This window comes from Rosa rugosa, chromosome 4, assembly GCF_958449725.1.
Source record: "Rosa rugosa chromosome 4, drRosRugo1.1, whole genome shotgun sequence".
NCBI classification, from domain to species: domain Eukaryota; kingdom Viridiplantae; phylum Streptophyta; class Magnoliopsida; order Rosales; family Rosaceae; genus Rosa; species Rosa rugosa.
The window spans coordinates 35,967,764-35,992,846 of record NC_084823.1 but is presented as its reverse complement, the minus strand read 5'-3'; the positions used below and the strand labels follow the sequence as shown (position 1 = coordinate 35,992,846).

Here is a 25,083-nt window from a genome sequence, read left to right as displayed (position 1 = left end):
AGAAAATATGTATTCTAAGCATCAATCTCTCTTCTCCTCCATCAACCAAAACAATCCACACAAACTCAACCCATTTTCATTTTCCTTTCAATAGCATAAATCCCAGCAGACCTGCATACCCACCTTGGTTTAGGATCCGCTTCTTAAACTTTCAACTTTTTCTATCCTTTTCTCTTCCTCTCCATCTCTTCCATTCTTCATATAATTATATCCGTGATGGAATCTTTGACTATTTTGCGCAAAAATCATAAATAATGTAAAATTTATTTTGATAAAAAAAATATGAAAAATTTGAATCAATTAATCAACGATAGTATGGGCACAAAATTCATTGCAAAAACCATGTGCAACATAATCCAAGCTTTGAGAAATAATGATAATCATCCACAAAGTTTGGTTTATGTACGAAGACAAGATAGGGAACGTAAAAGCAAACAAGTTTATGGAATTCAAGAACAAAAAAATATACTCAAAATAAGAAAAGAATAAAGGGTAGATTGATCATTTTCCAATAAAAAGTAAATAAAGTGTTAGATATTTAACGGATATATATGTGACGGAACACGAATGGAAGTATTATGTTGATATAAAATTTTGAGTCCAAGTATCATATATATATATATAAACAATTTATAGGAATTTATTTTAAGTTATTTAGGTTTTCCTAATTAGAATATGTTTAGTTCTTGCACACAAAATTCTAAGCAAATGACACTAGTTATCAACTATCAACAACAAAATAATCAATTAGATTTAAAGTTATTAGTTTTAAGCTTGTTACATAAATATAGCCCCCCAAAATTAAAGTCAATATAAAGGTTTTAGCTTAGGGTGCTAATTTAAATTGTTAGATAGCAACTTGTATACCTACCTACACTAAGTATAAGGGTTAGATAATTTATATAAATTTCTTTGACTTTGGGTATAAATCTTCCATATTATTAATGATTTTAACTCATTTAGGTTTGCCTAATTAGAATATGTTTAGTTCATGTACACAAAATTCTAAGCAAATGACACTAGTTATTAATTATCAACAATAAATTAATCAAATAGGTTTTAAAGTTATTACTTTTGGGCTTGTTGCATAAATATAGCCCCCAAAAATTATAGTTAGCATTAAGATTTAGCTTAGGGTGCTAATTTAAATTGTTAGATAGCAACTTATATACTTACCTACACTAGATATAAGTGACATGACCCATCCAGGATTTCACCCTGAATTCCAAGATGGTCATGTAAGACCCACCTTAGGAAAAACTCCACTGAAAATTTGGCAGAATCACTCCTAAGAATAGATACCCCAAACCTGTAGAAAAAGAGATTTACACTTCCAATAAACCAAACCAACCCCAACTCCGGGAGCCTATATGCTCCTCACAATTATCAACCAACTCTACAACAAGAGTAATAATGTAATTTTCAAACACATCACACAAATTACCAAAATTTAGATAGTCTGGTAAATCAGAGAAACTAACAACTTTACTGAATAAGCAAAGATACAAGAGTCGGGCAATTAAGAGTTCTATAATAACAAAGAGTAGCAGTGAAACGACTATGCCTCGACTTCGGGTACGCCCGATATGAACTAATCTAGTCTCCAAACTAGGAATTTGGAACTAAAGGGCCCAGAAAAAAGTATTATTAGAAACATTGGCGTGAGTGAAAAAAAAAAAAGATTTGATGATTTGATACTTTCCCAAAGTATATTTTCTTTAAAACCAATGCATGCAACGATTCATTTAAATTTTTTTTTTTTGAAAAATGAAATCTTGTAAATCGGACCATCTTCGCCCCGCTGGTCAAGTAGTGAAATAAAACCGAGAATTTTGAAAAACTCGTAAGTCTGGACTAGCCTCGATAGTTGAATAGGAAAGTAAAATAAGGGGAATAAAAAATCCACCATTCAAAGAAATTGAAAACTAGTGAAATCGGGGCTGGTCAAGTAAAATCAGACTAGTCCTGCTAGTTAAGTAAAAAATAAAACAAGGGGAAGACCGTAGGGTCTTCAATACTGGTGCCCGAGTGGACTTACGTTTCTCCCAGAGGGTTTATGACAGCTTCCCCGATAGGATTGCTGCGTTTCTAGGTATCTAGTTGTTAGATTGGGAGGAAGGCGAGCAAGTTGGTCCCGATCAGGGTGCCCAAGGGGAGTTGCCAGAACAGGCGAGGGAGGAAAGGCAGGCCCCCATAAATAATGTTGGGGTGGAGCAGGCTCCCCATGGTGATACCGAGGTGGAGTAGCCACCTCACATCTAAGTAGAGGTTTCCGTGGAGGAGTTGCTAGAGGAAGCGGAGCGACAACAAGGCGATACCGGTCATGGGGCCCATCAAGGGGATACTAGTCAGGGACTCGCCTTGTGGAGGATTTCGTGCTGGAGCAGTTAGAGGGTAAGGAGAGGATTGTAGTACTCGAGACGGAGGATCCTGGTCTCAAAAAGTGGTCACAATGGATAGTGGTGAGATAGAGGTGACCAGCCAGCGTGTTGGTTTGGATTCTGTTGTTGTGAGGGACTCGGCCGACTGAAGTGGGATCTGCTGGTAGCGAGAGTGCCATTGTTGGGGATCAGGAGTCGGTGGTGGGGGCCGAGACATCCAGATGGTGAGGGGAATGGGTCCCAAGGTGTTGTGAACTGTGCTCGCATCGAGGGTGTTACTGGTAACCAAAGGAAGAGAACATCTTCACAAATCCGTATCAAGAGCCCTCCCGTGGGTGGTGCCATTGATCCTCGTGGAGACAACAGATCTAGTACCGAGAGAGGGATTTGATCTCAATCCACGAGTGAGGGATCTCATCACTCTCGTGACAAAGTTGCAAAGGGACTTACTCGTACTCTTGGCGAGATATGGATTCATGATGGGGCAATCGTCCACATGTAGCGGATCTGCACAATTGTCATCGCGACGAAGACTGGCTCAACCTTAGGGACCCCAAAACTAACCACCGAGATGCCCAGAAAAGGCTCGTGAGTGCATGTTATTATTACTATGTTTCTCATTTGTGTTGTCTCGATATGCATGGTTTAACCACACTTACATTTTCTCGTAGGCTATCAATATGAATTACCGCATCTTCTGCCGAATTGGAGATTCATATCCCACATAAGTACCCATTCGTCATTGAGGATCTATTTTACTGCACTGTGGTGACGCAATTGGCACATTAACTACACATCCAAATATGCGTAACTGTGAGATATTAGGCTGGTATCCAGTCACCAGCTATGACGCAGGAAAATGTTGGGTGACGGTGGATTGTAGACAAATAAGTATGGCTGCATTTAGAATTGCATAACCCCAAGTAGAAATAGGAAGATTGGTGCTCATTATTAATGTCCTAATGACCATTTCAAGTCTCTTAACAGTGGCTTTTGCAAGACCATTTTGGGTAGTGTACATGGGGAACCGAATGCTCAACAACGATCCCAATGGACATGCAATAGTCATTGAAAGTTTTCAATGTAAACTCTCCAGCATTGTTAAGATGTATAGACTGTATAGGATGATATGTGTGGTGAGCCCATAGCCTTTTGATTTGTGCTAGGAGTATACAACATTATGTGTGGACAAAAACATGACATGGGACCAGCGTGTTGACAGCGTCAATCAACACCATAAAATATCTAAATGGTCCACATAGTCGTTGAATATGTCCACAGATATCCCCTTAGATTCTATGTAAAAACAGGATGAGTTCTTTCATATCTTTTGTGTAGGACGATCTTGGTCCTAATTTCCCTATGGAAACAGGCTTTCAAAACGACCAATGGGTCTTAGAAGCAACTAATGAGAATTTTGGTTGGACTGGAGCACCATGACTGGCGTTGGAAGTATAATGGAATGTGATGGGGTGGTGTGCCGCATGGGGAAGGTGGCGGCGCCGGTGCCGGCCGGAGGCGTGGTGGCTACCCGAGGGTTCCTATGGATCAACTTTGACCCTTGCTTCTCGTTGCTCGAAAGAATGAATGTCTGTGTGAAGTCTTTAGTATACGGAGCATCATATCACGACCAATATGTCCTAATCAGTTGTGCCAAAGCCAATATGTGTATGAATCCCATGGGCCATCTCTTATGACATTGTTAGATTCGAGGGCTCGAATAGTGGTGACATAAAGTCTGCTAGATAGACATATAGGTTTCGTTAAGATGCGTTTTTGTCCGCAATCATTAGAGGTGATGCAAATGAATTCATTCCCATTTTTACTATGCGTTTCCGCATGATATCTGTTGGCTCGAATATCTTATAAGCTCAAAAGAGTTCTTCCGGCTCTTGGAGCATAGAGAGCATTAGTGACTTTCATGAAGATGTCGTTGGGTAAGAAGAATTTGGCCATTCCACGGCCTTGAATCAAGTTAGATGGGCTAACCATCGTAGTCATGGAAGAATATGCAGGCAACATATATTTCTAAAAATAATTGCCTAATCAAGAGATAGAATAAAACTGAATTTTATTCATTACTAAAGTCAACAATTAAATCAAAGTTTCTTGACCAAAAGAAAATCTAATCCAAAAAGCAAATAAATTCAATCAAAGGTCAATACTCTATTCTTTCAGTAACTCTAATTAGCCGCGACAAGGTAGATAATGTGAGATTTTGCTAGAGCTAAGCTTACTGGAAAACACTTATCTCGTTCAAATCTAGCCTAGACATCGCATTTAATTGGATGACCAAGTCATAAAAGAGTTGTAACCAATGATTTACTAATAATGTCTATGGCAAATGCCATTACAATAACCCTTAGAAAATAAGAAGGTTCTAGTCATTATCAGTAACATGCATACTATTGATATTGGCATAATCGAAGTCTGCAACCTTGAGCTCGACATTTTCACCACGTTCGACGTGATGGGATTCTGTGGTACCCCAGAAATTCATTATTATTTTCCGAGGATTTACGGAATCTAAATTGTGGTTATTGGACTGTTTCGTGGCTCGTGGACGGAGCGGAAGTGTTTCGGACGAATTATTAGGCGAAGAATATGGTTTTAGGGGGGTTGCAAATGGTTGACTTTTTATACGTTGGGTCTCTTCGAAAACTTCCTTCACGAAAGTTGTAGAGCGCGTCGATACGAGTTCGTGGACATGTGGTACGCGTCAATCGGAGTTCGTATGAGAAAGTTATGGTCTGCGGAAGTTTTGGGAAAGTTCTATAAATAGGAGTTTCCATTTTCGGAAACTTACTATTTTCATTTTCTCACTTTCCATTTCTGAAAATCAAAAAAACTCTTCGTTCTCTCTCCTCACCCGCGACTGACCCGACCCGAACCCGGTGTTTTGACCTGACTTTTCCGGCGAGCTCCGGCGGTGAAACTTTCTAGATCATCTCGTCTCCTCTGTGCTCTCCTCCCTGCGGCATCCTCTAGCCTCGATTCTCAGCGGCGACGGCGCAGCAAGGAGGTGAAATTTTGTGTATTTGGACCCGGTCGAAAAACGCAGTTCCGGTGACGTCGTGGCTTCATGCTTCCTGTTGTGAGTTCGTAGGAGCCTCCCTGATCAATCTGTGGTGGTTGTTTGGATCGATTTACGTGGAATTGGTTCAACTCAGATTGAACAGTGATTCACGGTTTGTGAGGTGCTTGTTGGACTTGTTGAACGGATTGCGGCGATTGTGCTTGTTTTGGTTAGCGTGTGAAGACGCAGCGGGATTCAAAGGTGAGTAAATCTCACGATATTCGTTATGAGCAAGATTACCTTATTGTCTTGGAGTTATTAGTTTAACTATGACTATAGTTGGTATTAGTGGCATTCCTAAGTGAATGACTACGTATATATATATATATATACGTGAAATATATATGTATTGGTGCAATTGTTGTGATATGGGCAACATAGGACGTATTGAGTTCAGTATCGTTGAAATCAGTGTGATGATTGCCATGTAAAGCTTGTGTAGGAATATTTGTGTAATGAATCGTTGAAATCAGTGTGATGAATCTTTGTGATGATTGTCATGTAAAGCTTGTGTAGGAATATTTGTGTAATGAATCGTTGAAATCAGTGTGATGAATATTTGTGATGATTGCCATGTGAAGCTTGTGTACGAATATCTGTGTAATGAATCGCTGACATCAGTGTGATGAATCTTTGTGATGATTGATATATGTGTGATGACTGGCGAAATCTGTGTGATGATCAGCTGGACGATTGATATCTGTGTGATGACCAGCAAAATCTGTGTAATGATCAGCTGGACAATTGCTATATGTGTGATGACCCTCGGAATCTGTGTGATGATCAGTAGGATGATGGCTATGTGTGATGACCGGTGGAATCTGTTCGATGATCAGTGTGATGACTGCTCGGTAGCGGAGCTGATTTGTTATTAAGTTAACAATGATCGAGAAGACTGCTGTGATGGTCGGGGTTACCTACGGACGTCAGAGTGTGGGGTTACGATGACTACTTTGACTTGAATTGCTTGACTTAATGTGACCTTCTGAACTAAACTATATGCAAGGGTTACCATGAATTATTATGCTTGTTTTGAATTGTGATTGCCTTGTTTTCAATTTTATTGATTGATGGGTTGATTTATCTTAAGAGCCATAGTGGTGACGAATTGTACTATGTGGTGAGGATAGGAAGGTGATTCATTGATTTTCACCTTTGATGTCATGTTGATGACAAAGGCTTCTAGTGGAGAGGGAATGAGTGTGATTTTGGAATTCTTCATAGGGCGTTAGAATGACGTCAAACATTGCTTGAGGAAGTCTTGTTTGATTGAAATTTGTGTAATTGGATGCTAGGTTAAGAATCTGAGCATGAGGCTTTAGTCACGAGTTGACTTATGTAAGCATGATATGGAAGGATATGGAATTGATGGTTGTAGGTGTGAGATTTGTGCATATCGTGTTTAGGTTAAGGTGACTTAAGAATGTACTTCTGCTTTGTGGTTTTGAGTTTACTCATACGAGCTTTCATAAGCTTACCGGGTTTGTTGTGTGGCAACCCGGTGCACTATTCAATGGTGTAGGGGTTAATCCTGCAGGTCAGGGTAATCGTGGCTGAAGCTGAGATAGCGTGCTGGCAGCATTACGGTAGGAAGCCAATTTTGTGACTTTACCATTGTTAAGACTTCCGCTTGTAGTAAGTTCTGAGGAGCATTTACTTATTATTTTGTTACGGCAATTTAATTTGTAAACTTTTGTAATATGTGACTCTGCGGAGCGAGTCTGTATTGATTTGTGGGTTCAGGGCATCAGTATGTACTTGGTTTAAAAAGAAAAAGTTTTCCAGGTATTTTGTATTGATGGCTAAACCATCATGCATGTATAATTATGGGATTATATATCGATTTTTATCTGTGTTAAAAATCAGGGGCGTGACAAATTCTCTTGCGTATTTCACAATCTTTTATGCATTAGTCACCATATCGGTGCTCTACATATAGTTGCCTAATGATCGAATGCTCTACATTGGAAACACCTCTCACTATTACTCTATATTTGGTTGTCCCTCTTTGATTGAGGTGCGGAAATCAATGCACGTGTCAGGACTGCTAGGGATGCGGCACCACAACTGGTGGCGACTCCTCTATGTCCATGGTAGCCTCCACGACTGTGATTCCGCTGGTTGTTCCGGCAACTTCCTTCCTGTGCTGAGTGATCGTATGGACCAAATCATCCGGATTGATTCCCATTTAAGTTTAGGGTTTCGCTCGGAACGGCCTCCCTTAGGGGTGTCATTATAATTTGACTTCGGAATAGGCTTAGTTTCAACGGGTCAGGAATTATAATTCTTCACGAGAATATTGGTGTGCTTTTCAGCAAAAGATATCGTTGCAATCAGCTGATGAAATCTCGTGATCTGTCCAACATTCATATCGATTTGATATTGCTTAGCTACCAGCATAACAGAGACGGGGAAGGTAGAGAGAGTCTTCGATCTCAATCAATTCCTCTTCTGTAATAATTTGATTACAGAATTGCATCATTGATCTAATGCGAAAGGCTTCCTAATTGTAATCAAGCACAGACTTAAAGTTAGCGAAGCGGAGATTGTTCCACTTCTCGTGCCATTTGGGGAGTTAGGAGTCTTGGACATTCCCATAGAGCTCTTAAAGCGTAACCCATAAATTTCTAGGGTTATTTTCAACCATATACTCGAGTAGTGTCCAATAGGGCAAAGAAGAGCTAGTATTTCAGAGTCTTAAATGCTTCCATGGAAATAAAGTAAATTTATAATGTGGCACCCCATGGGAGGGGTCCCGCAGCGCTGCGACCCCGAGCCAATGAGAAACTGACATGTCACGAATGACATTCCATAACTCATCAACTAGAAACCACAAGGCCTTTTGGGTTTAGGTTGTTAGTTTACAAAACATTTTCTTTGAGCAAATCATTATAGCAACCCAATAACATATTTTCAAAAGCGGAATTTAAAATGGGTTAAGAACTTTGGGCTTACAATCGGAGCCCAACGTTGGAAAGTAGTCACTAATTAAGTAACTTCAAGTATGAGAGACGCGTCCCAGGGTTACGGGCCTTTCGAATTTTTAGTTAAGGAGTAGGAAAATAAAGGGGTGAGTAAAAAGATAAACGACTTTAAAGTCTAACAAAAGACTAAAGCCTTCATTTGATAAAACTGAAGAGAAATACACCGAGCCGGACCATGTGCCTCCTTTGCATGCTCCTCGACCATATGCTCGAAACATGCACATTGTTGTAGGGGTGAGCTTTCGTCATCGCATGCCCAATAAGGGCCGACCCTATCATGCTAGGTTTGAAAATCATATACTTGAAAAATATGTATTACATAATATTGTGCACGTTTATCAAAAACATTTGAAAATGCAGCAACCACAAACATTTATTCTCTTTTATAAAACATATGCAGTATGCTAAAGCAACTTGAGCTCAGAGATACTCACCTGCAGGATTTCCAACTCACGTGTGACCGAAACCCTGGTTTCCTGTATCCGGCAAACCAGGCCAACCGCCGATCATAGCCAAATCCATCAATATATTCCATTCACTTTCTTTATCGGCTATGGGCAGCGAGAGTGTGCATTTACTGGTCCAATGCCATATGATGCCACTGTCAACTCCCTACATACACTACTAAGATGACACAGCAGGCTCGACACAACATATGGTCATATCACCCCTCCGAAGGTTCACAGTTTTGACACCGTAGGAAGCATCGCTCCTATCATTCTCAGGTCACAACAATCATATCATATCTCACCATAACAAGCAAGGTCTAGCCTCAGTTTTCATTCACTTTCGACAATTAACAATTAATGCAATAAAAGTCATTAAGGCATCAACTATGGCATCCATAAGCATTTTTGCAGGCAATATAATAATTTATAAGCATATACACGCACAAGAAAGCCACTAACAAGATAGGGACGACTCACCCTACCTGAATATGGAGTGCTCGCCCAAACTTAGCTTTGTTTCCGACTTTCAATACTTTGTCCAATTCCATGTGCACACGCTTGAGTCCTTTGAAATAAATTCAAACTAATGAGTAACTTCACATTATCATAACATATTAACCGAAGAACCAAAGCGTTGATTTAATTTCTTTGAAGTCCAACTAGTTATCCTTTAATAGATAAAATCTATTATCCATTCCCAAATAATTCAAATGATATGACATTGATATGGCGATCATACTTAGCACTTTGACCTTCATTTTTATAACCTTTTTAATTTAAGAAAACAATTGAGAATTTTCATTCCCGAACATTACATTAAATAAATTTCTCTCAATTTTCAGGACATGGAGAATTTAACAAAGCAATGATCCGTGATTGAATTTTAGGTCAACTCATTAGACCTTCTATTTTCTTGGTACACTTTAGTTTCCTTAACTTCCCTTTTATTCATCAAAGTATTTACTAAACGGATATCCTTTTTGGTCACTTAACCAAATTATTCCGCAACCAAAAACTTACACCAATGACCAAATGAAGCATCCAACTTTCTTTCCATTCTCATTTACCAATCCTTAAGCTAAAGCACCGATTACATTCTTGTATAACATTTCATTTGTCATAACACCCATCACTTCACTAACTTTGCACATTCTTAACAAACCAAAACTGTAGTAGAAACAACTCTAACAATACTTAAACATTAATAATTTCCCCCGTCCTTACCAAATGGATTTGATTCCAAAACAGAAGCATCCTTCACGATTCCAAGCCTACAATCCTTCCTTAACAAAGTTAATACTGATAAAACGTATCAATAAACAAGAATTCCGATAGAGTATTCATGTTTCTTACCCAAGTCACTTCGAATATAAGTCGACTCTAACACCTTCACAAGGTAGTTCCATCACCCTCAGTTGTTTGGCTACCACAATCGATATCAATGAAACTGACCAAGCAGCTCCTCTTCTCCAAAATCTCGGAATTTCACAACCTCATACTCCAAATCAAATAATAGAATGTTAGGGTTTTTGATTCGTAAAAGCCAAAAGTCTTTATCCAAAAAGAGGTGATGAAATTACCTAGTTAAGAAGGTTTGGAAGTTTGGCGGTGGTGCACGGCGGAGCTAGGTCAGCTCACCCGCCAGCAGCGGGGTGTACGGCGCTTGCAGCGACTCAGGATGGAGTTAGAGGTCGGGGCCATGGGGTTTTGGTCAAAGGAGAGGTGTTGATTCTATCCTTGGAGGTGGCTTCGCTCGTTTCGGACTGGAGGCCGGAAAACGAAGACATGCAATGCCAATAGCTCCGACGATGGTGCGTACGGTGGTCTCCCGACAGCGATCGTCAGCGAAGCTTTAGGGTTTCAATGCTAGGCTTGGTTTGAGCACTTTGGAGGCGACAGTGTGTTGAATTGATTGCCGGAAGTTTAAGAAAATGGAGGAGCAGTGGTGTCGCGACTGTTGTGGTCGTGTATGGTGGCTGTAGGCGATGCATGTTGATGGTGAAGCTGGGGTTTAGGTGCTGTGTCGATTGGTGGTGGCGGTGACATTTTGTGGTGGCCGAAAATGGTGTTTTTCGGTGGTTGCAGAGGGAAGAAGAGAGAGAGAGAGAGAGAGATAGAGTTCGGCTGGGGGAGGAAGGAGAGAGTTTAGGTTTTTGGGTTCCTAGGGTTTTCCCAATTGTTCCTATTTATACTTGTGTGCGAGAAATGTTGAATTTGTCCTTTTGACGAGTTACACAATTCTCCTAGCTAATTACTTCCATGTTTTGGGCTCGTAGCTTTTATTTTATTCATTTTTTGTCGGAAATGTCTTAAGTTATTTCTCGACTCAGTCCTAGGCCTAAATGGAAGAACATTGGTTCAAACTTAAATTGTCGGCCCAATAGGTGGTCTTGAGACCAAAATAATTCCCAAGCTCAATTCCTCCAATTAAATAATCTTGAGAAAAATTTTATTGAAAAAATTTACCTTCGAAAATTAAATAAAATTTCCGGGGCCTCACATATAAGTACAAACCGCTACCAAAAAATTAATTTCCAAGGGTTTTGGATTAGACCAAAACAGTGATGTTTAATGGTTGATTATTTTGAATATCTTGACGAACCACTTGTTCGGAGTAGCACGACCTCCACATTTCGGCTTAATATCCCATGTTATAAGAAAGGTGGGAGGTAGAAGAAGGGAGATTAGAATCCCTGAGTACAAAAAGGCAGAATATAAATTCAAAGCAGCAACTTTTATTAAAACTTTACTTGGAAAATTTCTTGAAGGAGAAGCTAGGATTGCGACGGTGATTTCGATCTTAGAGCAAGATTGTTGTTGAACTTCGATCCTAGTTGCATGCAGACGGGCCGGCGGTGTAGACAGGCCGGAGGTGCAGACATGCAGATGCTTGTACGCTGAGGTGCTGGTTGTAACGTCCCGAACCTAAATTTACCAGTTTACGAGTGTTTCGATGGGTAAACGACATTTACATTTACTTTTTGGCTCCGTTTCGATATTTAGGGAGCCCTAAAAGTTGGCTTTTTGTTCGGGTTAAAATTTGAGAAAATGTTCTTCATGAAAGTTGTAGAGGACGTTAAATCGAGCGCGTGCATATATGGTACGTAAAAATCGGAGTTCGTATGTGAAAGTTATAAGCGAAAATGTAAAGTTACTGTTCATAATAAATTAGTATATATATTCGAAAATTTACTGTGGTAGATCAGTTCTACCACTCTCTCTCCCTCCTCTCCGTTTCTCTCTCCCCGTGCTCTCTTTCTCTCTCCTCTGCACCTCCGGCCACTTTTCGATTCCGGCCACCTGGGAGGGAACCGCGACCACCGTTGGCTTCCTCTCCTCCTCTTGGACACGCCTACGGTGGTAGCTCGTCCAGTCTTGGCCGAAAAACGGCGAACCAAGGTCGAGGAGTTTACTGTAGCAAGTGACCGTTGACCTCAATTCCGGCCACCTCCAGCGATAAAGCCAGGATTTTTAGAAGCACCTTGAGGCGTACTTGAAGCTCCCCAAATATCTTGAAGCGATTTGCAGCGTGGAGGAAGAAAGAATAATTAGAAAATTTTACTCTACTTCGGTTTGCTTAATTGTTCGGCCACTTAGAGGTATTTTCTGACTTGGCCACAGTTATGAAAGACGCTTAGAATGTTGAGTTGATGATGTGGGTAAAATTTGGTAGCCAGATATGGTGGTTGACCGGCGACGCGTGGGCCCAGGCGCAGCTGCCTGTGGCGGCGCGTGAGGGCGCGTCCGGCCGTTCCTGGTGAGTTGTTTTGGTCTATTGAGTAGTATATATTGTTACGAATTTATGGATAGGTGTTTGGTAGAAATTGGAGGAGGTTTGGATATTAATCGGAATTTCCGAAGTTCAATAGTTTGGTTATTGTGAGAATTACACTATCGGATTTCTCTCAATTTTGCCATAGAAACCTTCAATTAAAGAATGGTGCAAATGATAAAGTCTTGGTTTAATCAGAGAAGAAATAGAAATGTTAATTCATGAGGATTTGATGTGGGAATCGTATTTAATTTCCGGATTGTTATTCACGAATTATAATTGTATACAGGGCAACGTGCCGAGCTACTGCTCGACGTAGGAAACCGGTAGCGTGGTCGCCTAAATAGTACTGTGAGTGGACATTTATTTTAAATTAAATGTGCATGCAGTATATTATTATTTTTCAATTGTGGTTTAATTTATTATTTGAATTATTGAGTATTATGATTTTATGAGCTTGATTTCTTGAGATTTATTATGCTCTATGAGTTACGGGATTTTTAGTGGATTTCCTTCCCGAGGGCTTTCAATAGATTTTTCAAGCTATTTATTTATGAGTTATTGAGTTGGGAAACGATTTTCGGGAAGTGATTGATTAAGAAAATATTATGAGAATTATATTGATTTCGAATATCGATTTATATGATGATATACGAATACGAATGATTTATCGAATATTAGAGCACGATGGAATTATCGAGATTTCTTGAGTTTTGAATTCCGCACTCATCAGCTTTGAAGTTATGTTGAGAATTCTTTCCGAAAGCATTTATTGATTTATCGAGTATGGGATTTATGCTTTCGAGGATTTATTGAGATATTGAGGTTTGAGTTATCGAGATATTCCTGAGTTATGCTTTCGATGAATTATTGAGGAATTAGTGAATTAATATCGAGTTTCTTTCCGAAAGCAATTATTTGACAGAGGTTTATTCCAGTTTATTGAGGAGGTAAATAAGTCAGAGCATGCATGCATTACCTGGTTGGCAGTCCCCTCCAGGTAAGTCTGGTCGGCAGTCCCCTCCAGACAATATTCTGGTCGGCAGTCCCCTCCAGAATATTCCGGTCGGCAGTCCCCTCCGGTGAGTCATCTGGTCGGCAGTCCCCTCCAGATGGCATGAGGTAGTTAGTCGGCAGTCCCCTCTAACTACCTATGGTTAGTCGGCAGTCCCCTCTAACCATTACCTCCTCGTCCGGTCGGCAGTCCCCTCCGATGCGTCACTGGTCGGCAGTCCCCTTTAGTCATCGTCCATTTTGAGATATGATTTGAGATATGAGTAATTTAACGAGAGGTTTGAAATATCATTATGTATTTGAGGGATTTGAGATTTTAAAGAGATTTCGAGATGATCGAGATTACATAATTGAGATTTCAATAAAGATGACGTTTAAGAGTGTTTTTTAGATTTTTACTGCATGCGAGGTTTTAGAGAATAACTTGGGAAAGCAATAAGTTTGACTTGTTCATTCGAAATTACTTATTTTTCGTCCACTCACTCTAACAGTTTTCAAATGTTTTTCCCCTGGGCCCTTCGGTTTCAAATGCCCAGTTTGCAGGCCAGTTTAGCTTGAGGTCGAGCGTACTTGGGGTTGAGGCATAGCTGTCATAGCTTCCGCATTATAGAAATATCGGTTCTTTATCTTGTATTCTATTTTCTTAATTGTACGCTTGTGCATTAGATTGCTCTGATAACCTATGTGATTAATATTCTTAAGTTCAGAATTGTTTTGTGAATTGGGAGATGTTGTGATTTAGGGAGCAGAGTGGCTCCAGAAGATTAAGGGGTGGATTATTTTAGAAGTGTAAATGTCTTTCTACAGGTTTTTGGGTAGTCCACTTTTAGAGGGAGTTCCGCCAAATTTTTAGTAGAATTTCTTCTAAGGTGGTCCCCACAGGGCCACTTTAGATTTCAAGGTGAAATCTGGGGCGGGTCTTGTCACTGGTGCCGCGAGCAGGTAAGGCTAGTGCAATAGAAGGGGGTTTTAGGATTATTAAGGGGTTTTGGCTTTTTGATTCAAGGTTAGGGCTTCGTGCTGGTGCCACGAGCATGTGAGGCTAGTGCAACAGAAGTGGGTTTTAGGATTATTCGAGGGTTTTGGCCTTTTGATTCAGGGTTAGGGTTTCGTGTTGATAACTTGTAGAACAATGAGAAAGAGAGAGAAAGAGAAAGATTCAAGAGAATTGTTGTTGCTGTGTATTCTATTGATAATAGGGAGCCTCTATTTATAGAGGATTACAAGCATAATACCATTGAGTGCAAGAAATCATATTCTAATGCATATTAGAATATCTAGAAGATTCTACCCCTATTCCAACTAGGATACATAAACCTGTTTGGACTAAGCACACTATATTATAATTTCCTTCAACGTATATATTCTTTTGGAATAAATATGTTAAGCAAAGCAAAATAATAAAAAAAGACCAAATTAAAATAATTAAATAAATTAGAAGCCAATAAGAAACAATTAAAATCCATTGGCCTTGGTGTCTATTGGTGAACAAATGTTCTCGGATTTGAGCAACACTAGAAACAATCCCAATGAAAAAATACAATTAATTTAACTACAAAGTTTAATAAAAAAAAAGTAATTTTAATTAAAAAATTATGAATTGACAGAAATGCCCTTAAATATTAGCAGATTTTAACGGTGTCAATAATCAAGGCTAACGGAATAAAACTTAGGGAGTGCGACCACTTACCCATAATTGGGTCATAATTTCCCTAATCACTCCACCTTCAATTGTTTATGCCCACTTACCCAATTCAACAGTGTCATGACTCATCTAGGCTCCGAAAAAAATGATATTACGGTAGTGCCACTACACTAAAATCGCACGACTCGTCAGTTATCTCTCTCTCACAGACGTCAAACTGATTCAACATTGTTCGTCCCTCCATACCCGATTCTGTCTCTCTCTCTCTCGCTACCTCGCTCTCTCTGTCACATAGACCTGAATACTCACCGTTGAACGGCGACTACGCTTCCAGGTTCTGCAACGGTTCTCCCTTTTTCCAGCTTCGGAGACATCGAAACAGGTAAAAATTCAATTTCTGACTTCGTTTTTTAGAATTTCATGTTTTCTACGGAATCTATTGCATAAATCTTCGATGTAAACTTGTTAATAGCTTAATTTTGGTTCATGTTTTGTGAAACCGACTTTGGATGAGTGGAAATCTGTGAAATCTAGGGTTTCTGGATAATACTTGCGAAATACAGTTATGAAAGTTGGTTTTTGAATATAAAGTGTAAATTGAGTGAAAATGTAGACTGATTGAAAGCATATTGTGGAGTCCTAACCATAAAAGATATAACATTATTGCCTCCCAGTAGTTCAGAGAGTTCTGACCAAGGTACAGAGTCATCATTTGACCAGCCTCTGCAACAAAAATTAGACCAAATAAGAAAGAGGAAGTGACAAGAGGAAGAGGAAATTTCCGATGAAGAATCTGCTGATGAGGACGTCAATGATGATTCAGACCAATCAATTGAAGAAGAATCATAATCGGAAGGCGAACAGACAACGAAGAGGTTTGTAATCAAGACAAGACAGCAACCAAAAAGAAAAACAGTTCAAGTGGAAGCCGATTCAGAAAACCAAGAAACAAAGAAGAGGAGAAAGGATAAACCGAAGAAGGAAAAGAAAGAAACAAAGAAGAAGGAAATGCAGAAGAAAGAGGTGCAAAAACCTAAAATAGAGTGGAAGCAGCAGAAGTGCACGCTCAGTTCCTTCTGGAGAGTGGTCGACGCACATAAGGATAGAATACCGGACGAAACAAAGGAGATATTGAGGGGTCCAGACTTTGGTGAAATGATCGAACCATTCTGGCAAGACAAGATAACCGAGATCCAGCTCCATAAGCATGAAGCGGACCTGGAGATAATCATGAGGCACTTCGACCGCACAGACAACAAGTGGAAGTTTGGGGATGTTGTTATGGAAATAACGGAGGAGGATGTCACGGCTTTATTTCACCTTCCGGCTGAAGGAGAAGTGTTCAATGTGAACAAGAGGGTGGTGAGGGATGAGATGGAAGTCTCCCCAATATTTGGTAGCCCTTTGAAGAAGCAAGCTGTCCTGAGAACACAGGTGGAATCGAAGCTGACAGCTGAGTTAACGAAGCCGGCAAAACAGAAAGACGCCCGGAAGATAGCCGTGCTGATGATCACCTATCTCTTCAGCACATTCTTCTTCAGCAGAACCGGAGCTCAGATCACATGGGATATGGTCACCGTATGTGAACGAATTGGGACCATAAACATGTACAATTGTCCAAGGCTTATTCTGGACTTCCTGATGGAAGGGCTCCAAAAGTATAGGAGAAACAGTCCAGCTACAATGAATGGATGTCTTCTTCTCATCTACTACTGGTTTCTTGAGAAGACCAAGGCGAAGACCTGGATACCTGGAAAGCAGCAGGAAACCCCAAGATTCATCCGATGGTCGATAAAGGAAATATTTAACCTGGAGCAGCTGTACAGGAATGAGAACCTGGCCGTGGTAAGCAAAACACGATAACATTACATGCATTTACATATTTCATTATTGCATCGAACTGACTTTTTGATTGTAACAGGATCTAATAAAAGCTGGACCGTGGTCTGTGAATATAGGACTGGAAGACCTCGACCTGGGTGATGAGGTGCAGGACACACCAAGCTTTGACAATTGGGTGAGTAACTTAACTGAGCTTGTCTACTGCCAGTTATTGGGGGGCAATAGAAACATTATTGGCCCCCAATAATGTTTTGTCACTGGTTCTGTTATAACTTAAATTAGGCCTTTGATGTGAAATTGGCTTGTAAATCTTTGTAGTGGGTGCATCTATGGTGGTCTACTGGGGGACAATAATATTTTTATTGACCCCCATTAAACACATTATTGGGGCCCAATAACTTACAGGTTTTGGTTCTATTATTTGCAGGTGCCACAGGCAAGCCAAGCAGAACAGGAACAAAATGAAAGGCTAACCGTTAATATCAAAGAACTAATCAGTGAGATGGAGGCAGCCGTTGGTGAGACAAAGCCCACCAAAGAAATGGAGGCAAAGCTAGGAAGGCTTGCCAAAGCAAACGATGAACTGAATACACAGAACAGAGAATTATGGGCCAAGCTAAAGGTTTCCGATGAGAGGATTAAAGTTCTGGAGAATGAAAAGAGGGCCAAAAATAACCTCATCAAGGCTTTGTACATCAGGCTTGGAAAGGAAAAGGGAGAGGTCTCCCCACCACAAAGACAGCTTCAGATAGTTCCTTTTTCGCCCAAAGTGCCCCACCAAGATGAAGTTGAGGATGGAAATCCAAACTTTGGATCAAGCGTGGGGGAGGAAACACATTATGCAGCCAGTGTGGGGCATTCGACAGAGACGGTGACGTCAACATTTCCTCTCTCTATGGAACTACCTGAAGAATAAGAAGAAAGCCGAGAACGACCGGAACAACTAGAAGGTGTGAATAAAGAAGAGGAAGAGCAACTGGATAACATAATAAGGATGATTGCTGAGAAAGAAGTGATGACAGTTGTAGGAAAGGAAAAAGAGAAAGAAGGTGCCCAAATCGAACAGCAAAAACAGAAGAAAACTGGGGAGATACATTCAATAGAGAAGAATGTGAAGACATATAGGAGGGGTGCCAAGAAGGCTAGAGAAGAGGAATGGGAGTACGACACTCTCGAAGAAGCAAAAATGAGGAAGAGGGATGCACCTAATAGCAGGTCATTTACACAAATTATGGTGAAATTACATGCAGTATTCGATTCATGCTCCAAAATAGGCAGGTTTATTGCCCCCCAATAATCTTCGTAATTTTGGTAAGAATAGTATTGGGCCCCACTAATATTTAAGAAGATGGCCATAAGTATCTCAGTTGGTATTTGAAATTGTTGGCAATAGTTGAGATAGGTTTCAAATCACATGAAGGCCTAAAGTCCTTAAATAGATGACATTATTGGGGGCAATAATTTGTTTATTGCCCCCCCCCCAAGAAACCACCTGTAAGCACTAATTGCAACTCAAACCTGTTCGAAATTTAACTTCAGCTATCTAAAAGCAATTGTAATCAACCCAAAAGTAAAAATCTGTCATCTGAAAAGAATAATGATTGTTTGAGCCTGAATATAAACAATTACTGGCCCCCAATAAACCCATTACTGTCCCCCAATAGAAAAAAGTAAAACCTATCAACCCTTTACAGAAACATATACTACTGCTGAACGAGAGGTTCAGTGCAGCGCAACTTGTTATGAGTGCCCATTTTTCCACAACGGCCGCACCGGATCATCTTCTTTTCAACCTCTCCAACAGACTTGAACCGCTTCACCCTAGGCCTCCCAGGTGGCCTCTTCGCAAGGGGAGCTAATATACAGTCAGTAGCAGATTCAAAAGAAGACATATCAACATTGGTTATCGGCCGGATAGGAAAACTGTAGCTCTTCTTGAACATATCAACATGAAAGTACTTATCAATATAATCATAGACATTTTCAGAGGCAGCTTGTATTGCAGCAAGGCCGTGAGGACAAGGAAAACAATTGATCTGCCATTTCACACATGAACATGAATGCTCGGAAATGTTAACTACATAAGAAAAGTCAGATCGAACCTCATAAACTCCAGGGCTAGAATAATGGACACTGAAACGACGAAATTTCTCCATCTGTACCTTCAACCTTTCCTCCATTTTGGGAGTTAGTTATGTGGTCCAACGTTGTGCCTCATCCCTTCTCTCACCCATCAGCTCCATTTGTTTTATTCTGGTCTGATCCAACATACAATATACCGGCATCAAACGCTTAATTGCAATCCAAGAGTTAAATGAATCAGCAATCCCATTAGCCATAATTCCATATTGGCAGCTACTATAAAATGCACGGCACCAATTTTCCATAGGGATTTCAGCAAGAAAAGGGTCAATAATATCGGCACCACCAACTTCTCTAAGCAACCGCAAATTGAAACGGTATTCATTCTCAGTAGAGGAATATGCAACCTTATAAAACTTCTGCTTAACATCTTCTATCAAGACAGAATTACCTTTACCCCTATATTTACTGGCAAGGTTTGCCACCAAATGCTTGTAACAAAACAGATGAGGATGACCAGCAAATACCTTATCGAAAGCACTCAACAATCCAGTACCCGGATCACTAATAAATGTGATGACTCTTCCTTGAGTTTCAAGCAAACTCTTCAAATGCTTAAAAAAGAATGTCCAATTTGCATCTGTCTCAGAATCACAAAAACATATGGCTAGAGGGTAGAAACCTGCATAAATCAGAGCACAAAAAAATCAGTCTACTGGGGGCCAATAATGTTTTTTATTGCAGGGCAGTAAACTATTGCAGCGTGCCACTGCACAGAAAAAATGATATCAATAACAATACAAGAAACTAAAACAAGAAATATTAAACACACAAATGAAGAAACTAAAACAAAAGCCAATATTACTGGGGGCCAATAATAAAATTATGGGGGGAGGGGGGGGGGGGGGGCAATAAAGTATACAACTACCTTGATTTCCATTCCTTCCAGTTGCAGAAAGAATCTTACCCTTGTAAATGCTTTTACCAAACGTTCCATCAACATACAACACAGGCAAACAGAATTGGAAGCCTTCAACACAACCTCCGTAAGCTACGAAAAGCCACTGAAAACGATTAGTAGATGGGTTAACTTCCAACACAAAAGAAGAGCCCGGGTTACTCTGCAAAACAGCTTCCTTATATCAAGATAACTTGCTGAATGAATCTGCATTGGAACCATAAATCTCTTCCTTAGCCCTATGCTTTGCTTTCAAGGCAACCTTGTAGGAAATATCAAACTCATATGTTCACTTGAACTTACTCATAATCTCCCTTGGCTTCAATGAAAGATTATAGCTAACATTGGCAGCAATGCAAGTCTTGACAACCTTGGATCCCAAAAGCTTGTGCTTTTGAGTCCTAACTACACCCTTGCAAGTGTGAATATTATTCAACTCTGTTATATAAAGGCAACCATTGGCAGATGATGACAGAGCGCGAAGATGCCAATCACAACCTTCGGTTCCAACATTTGAACAGACTGCATGAATACGGTCCAAATCATTTCTCAAAAATACAAACTCGAAACCAACTGCAATTGCATACTTCCTGAGCTTCTCATGGAGCTCGGCTGCACCATGAAATTTCTCCCCAACATGATGAATATAAGAATTCCACTCATCAGACAAATACGTCTTGTGAACTTCAGTCCTAAATGCCTCCCCCAAATAATCGTCTTCATCAATAACTGCCGAACAACTATCCATTGAACAAGTTCTGCTGCAGCTTCCACCAATCTTTAAAACATAAATCTCAACACAATCTAACTTATGTATTCTAGCAGCGCAGAACAGCATTTGGAAATCACGATCGTTACGAAGGAAACAAACTTCACAACTAGGAACTGAATACTGAAGCTCAATAACATCACTTGGCAAAAACTAGAATGTACGGAAAATGTCTTCATACAAGTCAGAATAGCTCATACATTGATTCAAATGAATCATATAGCCTTTTCCAGAGTAAATGCACCTAGCAACCAGAGGATCAGCCATAATCCTGGGAAAAAAAAAGGAGAACGAATCTATTATTGCCCCCTAATAAAGAGATTATTGCCACCCAATAATGTAATCAAAACTACCTAAACAAATCAGAATCAGTAGCAAATTGCTTTTAAAATAACAAAAAAAAAATGTTGTAAACAATTACAACAACATACTAACACATAATACATATTACTGCCCCCAATACAGATATTACTGGGGGCTCAATAATATAGTCAAACAACAAAAACACTGCGGAAAATGTAACAAATCGCAATTCAAACAAATAAAAAGATCATTACACAACAATTAGATAGTCTAACTACCGATTAAAACACATTATTGCTCCCCAATGGAATGATTATTGCCACCCAATAATATAATCAGAACGACAAAAACACTACAGAACCAACTCAAAACCAACACGAAGCATGAATTCACCAAAAACAGCACGAACTTAACACAGAAATTCAAAACTAACACAATGCACTCAAGAAGACCTGGAAATTTAAAATCAGAACTGCAAAAACAATTCAAAACCAGTACAAACATAACACAAAGCTCAGATTCAGCAAAATCAGTACGAAGTTAACACAACAATTCGTACACAAAAAGACCTAAAATCAAACATATTAAATCGAGCTAAAATCAAACAATAAAAGATCGATGAGGAAAATAAACAAACCGCAATGGAGGAACACGTAGAGGATCTCCATCTCGCTCCATGTGAAAATCAGGGACCGCAGCAGATCTTCTCTCTCTAGGAAACGCAGGTCTTCTCTCACTAGGTCTAACTACAAATCGCAGAGCTTCACACACTGAAATCGCACGGCTCCTCTCCCCTATATGTAGAAATCGCACAAATCCTCTCTCTCTCTCTAAAATGGCAGAGATTCACTCTCAAAGCCCATGGAGCTTCTCTCTCTCTATAAATCGAGCCGATCCTCTTTCTCTCTAAAATCGGAGAGCTTCTCTCCCTAAATCTCGTTTCTGTTACAATTTGAAAGGTTTCAGTTATAAAAGGGCAAAACGGTTAGAAATTTTATATAAAACAAAAACGTTTTGAAACAATTGGGTAATTGGGGTTTAAAAATGAAAATTGTTGTTTAAGTGGGCAATCTCTTAGAGTGTTTGGGTAAGTAGGGTTAATTAACCCCAAAATTGGGTAAATTATCATTTTCCCTAAAACTTAAGGTATGCAAATGCAAAAATTTAATAATTGGATGTGAAAATAAAATTAGCCTCAATTCTGGGGCTATTTTGTAATTAATCCCATTACCAATGTCTCTACCGACCTCAGCAATAAAGGTTGCCAAAAGTCTTTCAAGGATAGAAAATGTATACATAGAATGCTCCACCTTAATGCTTGTAATTCAAAAGCAATCAGCTTTCGGTTCCCTCCGCAAATCATGCATGTTCACCATGACAATTTTTACACATATATCGAAGCTAGCCAAATGATCAAACCAGTAATTTTAAATCCCTAATTAGTCACAAAGTGAAAATTAACAAGAAAAAAGAAACGAAATCTTCTCGTACAAACCGGCAATTACAGTATCGATCTATTGCAATTAGGTATAGCCTTGTTTGTATTTGCGGAAAAGGTCTTCTGTTTTGGCATTCCTAAAAGCACAGCACCCTATCAAATAAACCGAAATGAGAGCAACTAGAGTAATGAGCAATATGATGTCTGTTCTTCTCCACTCTCTCTTCAGATTGGCAAGCAATCCGGCTTTGCAAGAATCGCAGTTGAAGCAAAGCTGTGTCTGGTCATTGTTCCACTGCAAGCAATCCATGTCCGCCGCATTGTTAATGGGGCTAATCCAATAGGTCGGGTTCACAAAGGTGTAGCCACATTGTGTTGGTGGTTTGCAGCATCCTGACTGTAATAAAGCAAAAGTACCACAGTAAGGAATAAAACATAAAGATAAAGATGATGCGCCACATGGTTATGAAGAATCTCCAAAGTGGTTTGTCTGGGTTCCTCAAGAGGACGATAGGCTATTCGCTTTTCTATATATAATAGTAAGAATACCATAGTTCATGAAGTCTTGAAGATGGTTGTTAATCTAAGACTAATAGTGTTTGAGGCAAAGAATATAACTTAACTTAATCTTTGTTTTCACGCTTCAAGCAAATGGTACAGTACTGTAGAAGCTTCTTTCAAAAACCAAATAATCCAAGAACTCATAAGCTACTCAAAAATTTCACAGTGATTTAATATGTACGTACTTCATTAATTCAAGAATTTAAGATACAGCTTTAAGCTGTAATTAGTGCAATTCTTTGTTACTCATTGTTAAACATACATAAGGGTTATGTCAGTACTAAAATTTCATTCAGGCTGAATTATATATTGTTGGAAGAAAATGATAAAAAAATTCAAAAATATGATTGAACTTGAGAACAATCTACTTGTTTACCTGCAAGGGCGTAAGGTGTGCGTTAAAGAAATCCTGAGCCATTCGATAACTCTGATTCAACTCAGCACACATATTCGTTGAGCTAAGACAAGCTCTGATGCGATCCCACTTAAGAGGGGATCGAACTCTCCGGCGAAGCCAACCGGAGTAGTCATCAAGATGATACTCCAAGTAAGACCGGCTCGGCTCAAGATGGCCGGAGCCCCTCATGGTGACCATGTAGATGAAAACCACCAAACAAGCAAGCAAAACTATGAGGATGAGCATGGCAATAAGGTAAGAGACAAGGAGCCACGGGATCCTCCAAAACGCCCCCACAAAGCCAGCAATGGCCACAACTAAGAACAATATGCCCAAGATGATGACAGGCCATTGTAGAATCTTTACGCAAGAGTTATCAGGTTCAGTGGCGAGCCAGATTCCGGCACCGATGATTGGGATGGAGAGGAGCATTGCAACAAAGTTGATGGCCGCAATGACATTGTTGCTAAGTGCCATTTTTTTGGGCGGAAAGAGGGAATGGAACAAATAATGTCTAAGGTGCCTTTTCTTTGCTATATGATCACAGTGGCTGGCTTAATGTGCCTTATCTTGGATCCATGTAAGCACGATATTTTTTTTTTTTTTTGATCAATAGTAAGGCACGATAGTAAAGCTTAAAGTAGTGAATTATAATGATTTGTAAAGCTGTTATAAAAAAAAAAAAAAAAAAAAGATTTGTAAAGCGCGTTTTGATCTTTAGTTCCAATCACTTTTTGAAAAGCTAGGAATACCTTGTATGGGGAGAAGGGAAAAAAGAGACAAAAGATCTTGGTTGCAAGTAACGACAAATGTGTATATATATAATTATATACATCGTGGAAAGGATTTAGAAGAAAGGGAACCCGATACATGTGGATGCATTACTTGTGATCTATGAATTCAATTATCTTTCAGGTCTGAAAACGATTTCTGACAAATTGACCTATTGCGTATGAGCTCAAATTTTTCAACAACGTACCGCATCTTCATCAGTAACAAAGCTTATCTCCACATCGGCATTTTGTCGATTATGAGTTTTCTTACTTGATACGACTATTTTTCTAGTCTCATTATGTTCACAAAATTATGTTTAGGTTTATTGGTCTGACATTTGTTACGAATGGTTCGTTAATGACTATTTTTTGTATCATTCATATTATTTGTAACTTCTTTCATATAAATTTACTTATTTAATAAATTAAAAAAATATATCTCCTTTTGAATATATATATATATATATATATATATATCTTGTCCTTACTTATAAAGTGTACCTCTTCCTATCTTGGACCAAACCTTTATGGGCCTAGACTCTGAGCCAGAGTCGTAGGGGGTGAGATTCCAGTTGAAACCCTAGCCTAGGGTTTCTTGCAGATCGGCGGCGTTTGATCGTGGGCACCAGTTTAGATCGG

General features: G+C 39.5%; 1 protein-coding gene across 1 annotated transcript; it reads right to left on the bottom strand.

Annotated features, from left to right (window-relative positions):
• Positions 1–22,586: 22,586 nt before the first annotated feature.
• LOC133744014 (protein TORNADO 2) lies at positions 22,587–24,259 on the bottom strand. Its single transcript, XM_062172116.1, has 2 exons — positions 23,651–24,259; positions 22,587–23,110 (listed from the first exon to the last, which is right to left on the bottom strand). Exons 1-2 carry the CDS (start codon positions 24,146–24,148, stop codon positions 22,799–22,801), a joined length of 810 nt encoding a protein of 269 aa, XP_062028100.1. The 5' UTR covers positions 24,149–24,259; the 3' UTR covers positions 22,587–22,798.
• Between the last annotated feature and the right edge of the window lie 824 nt (positions 24,260–25,083).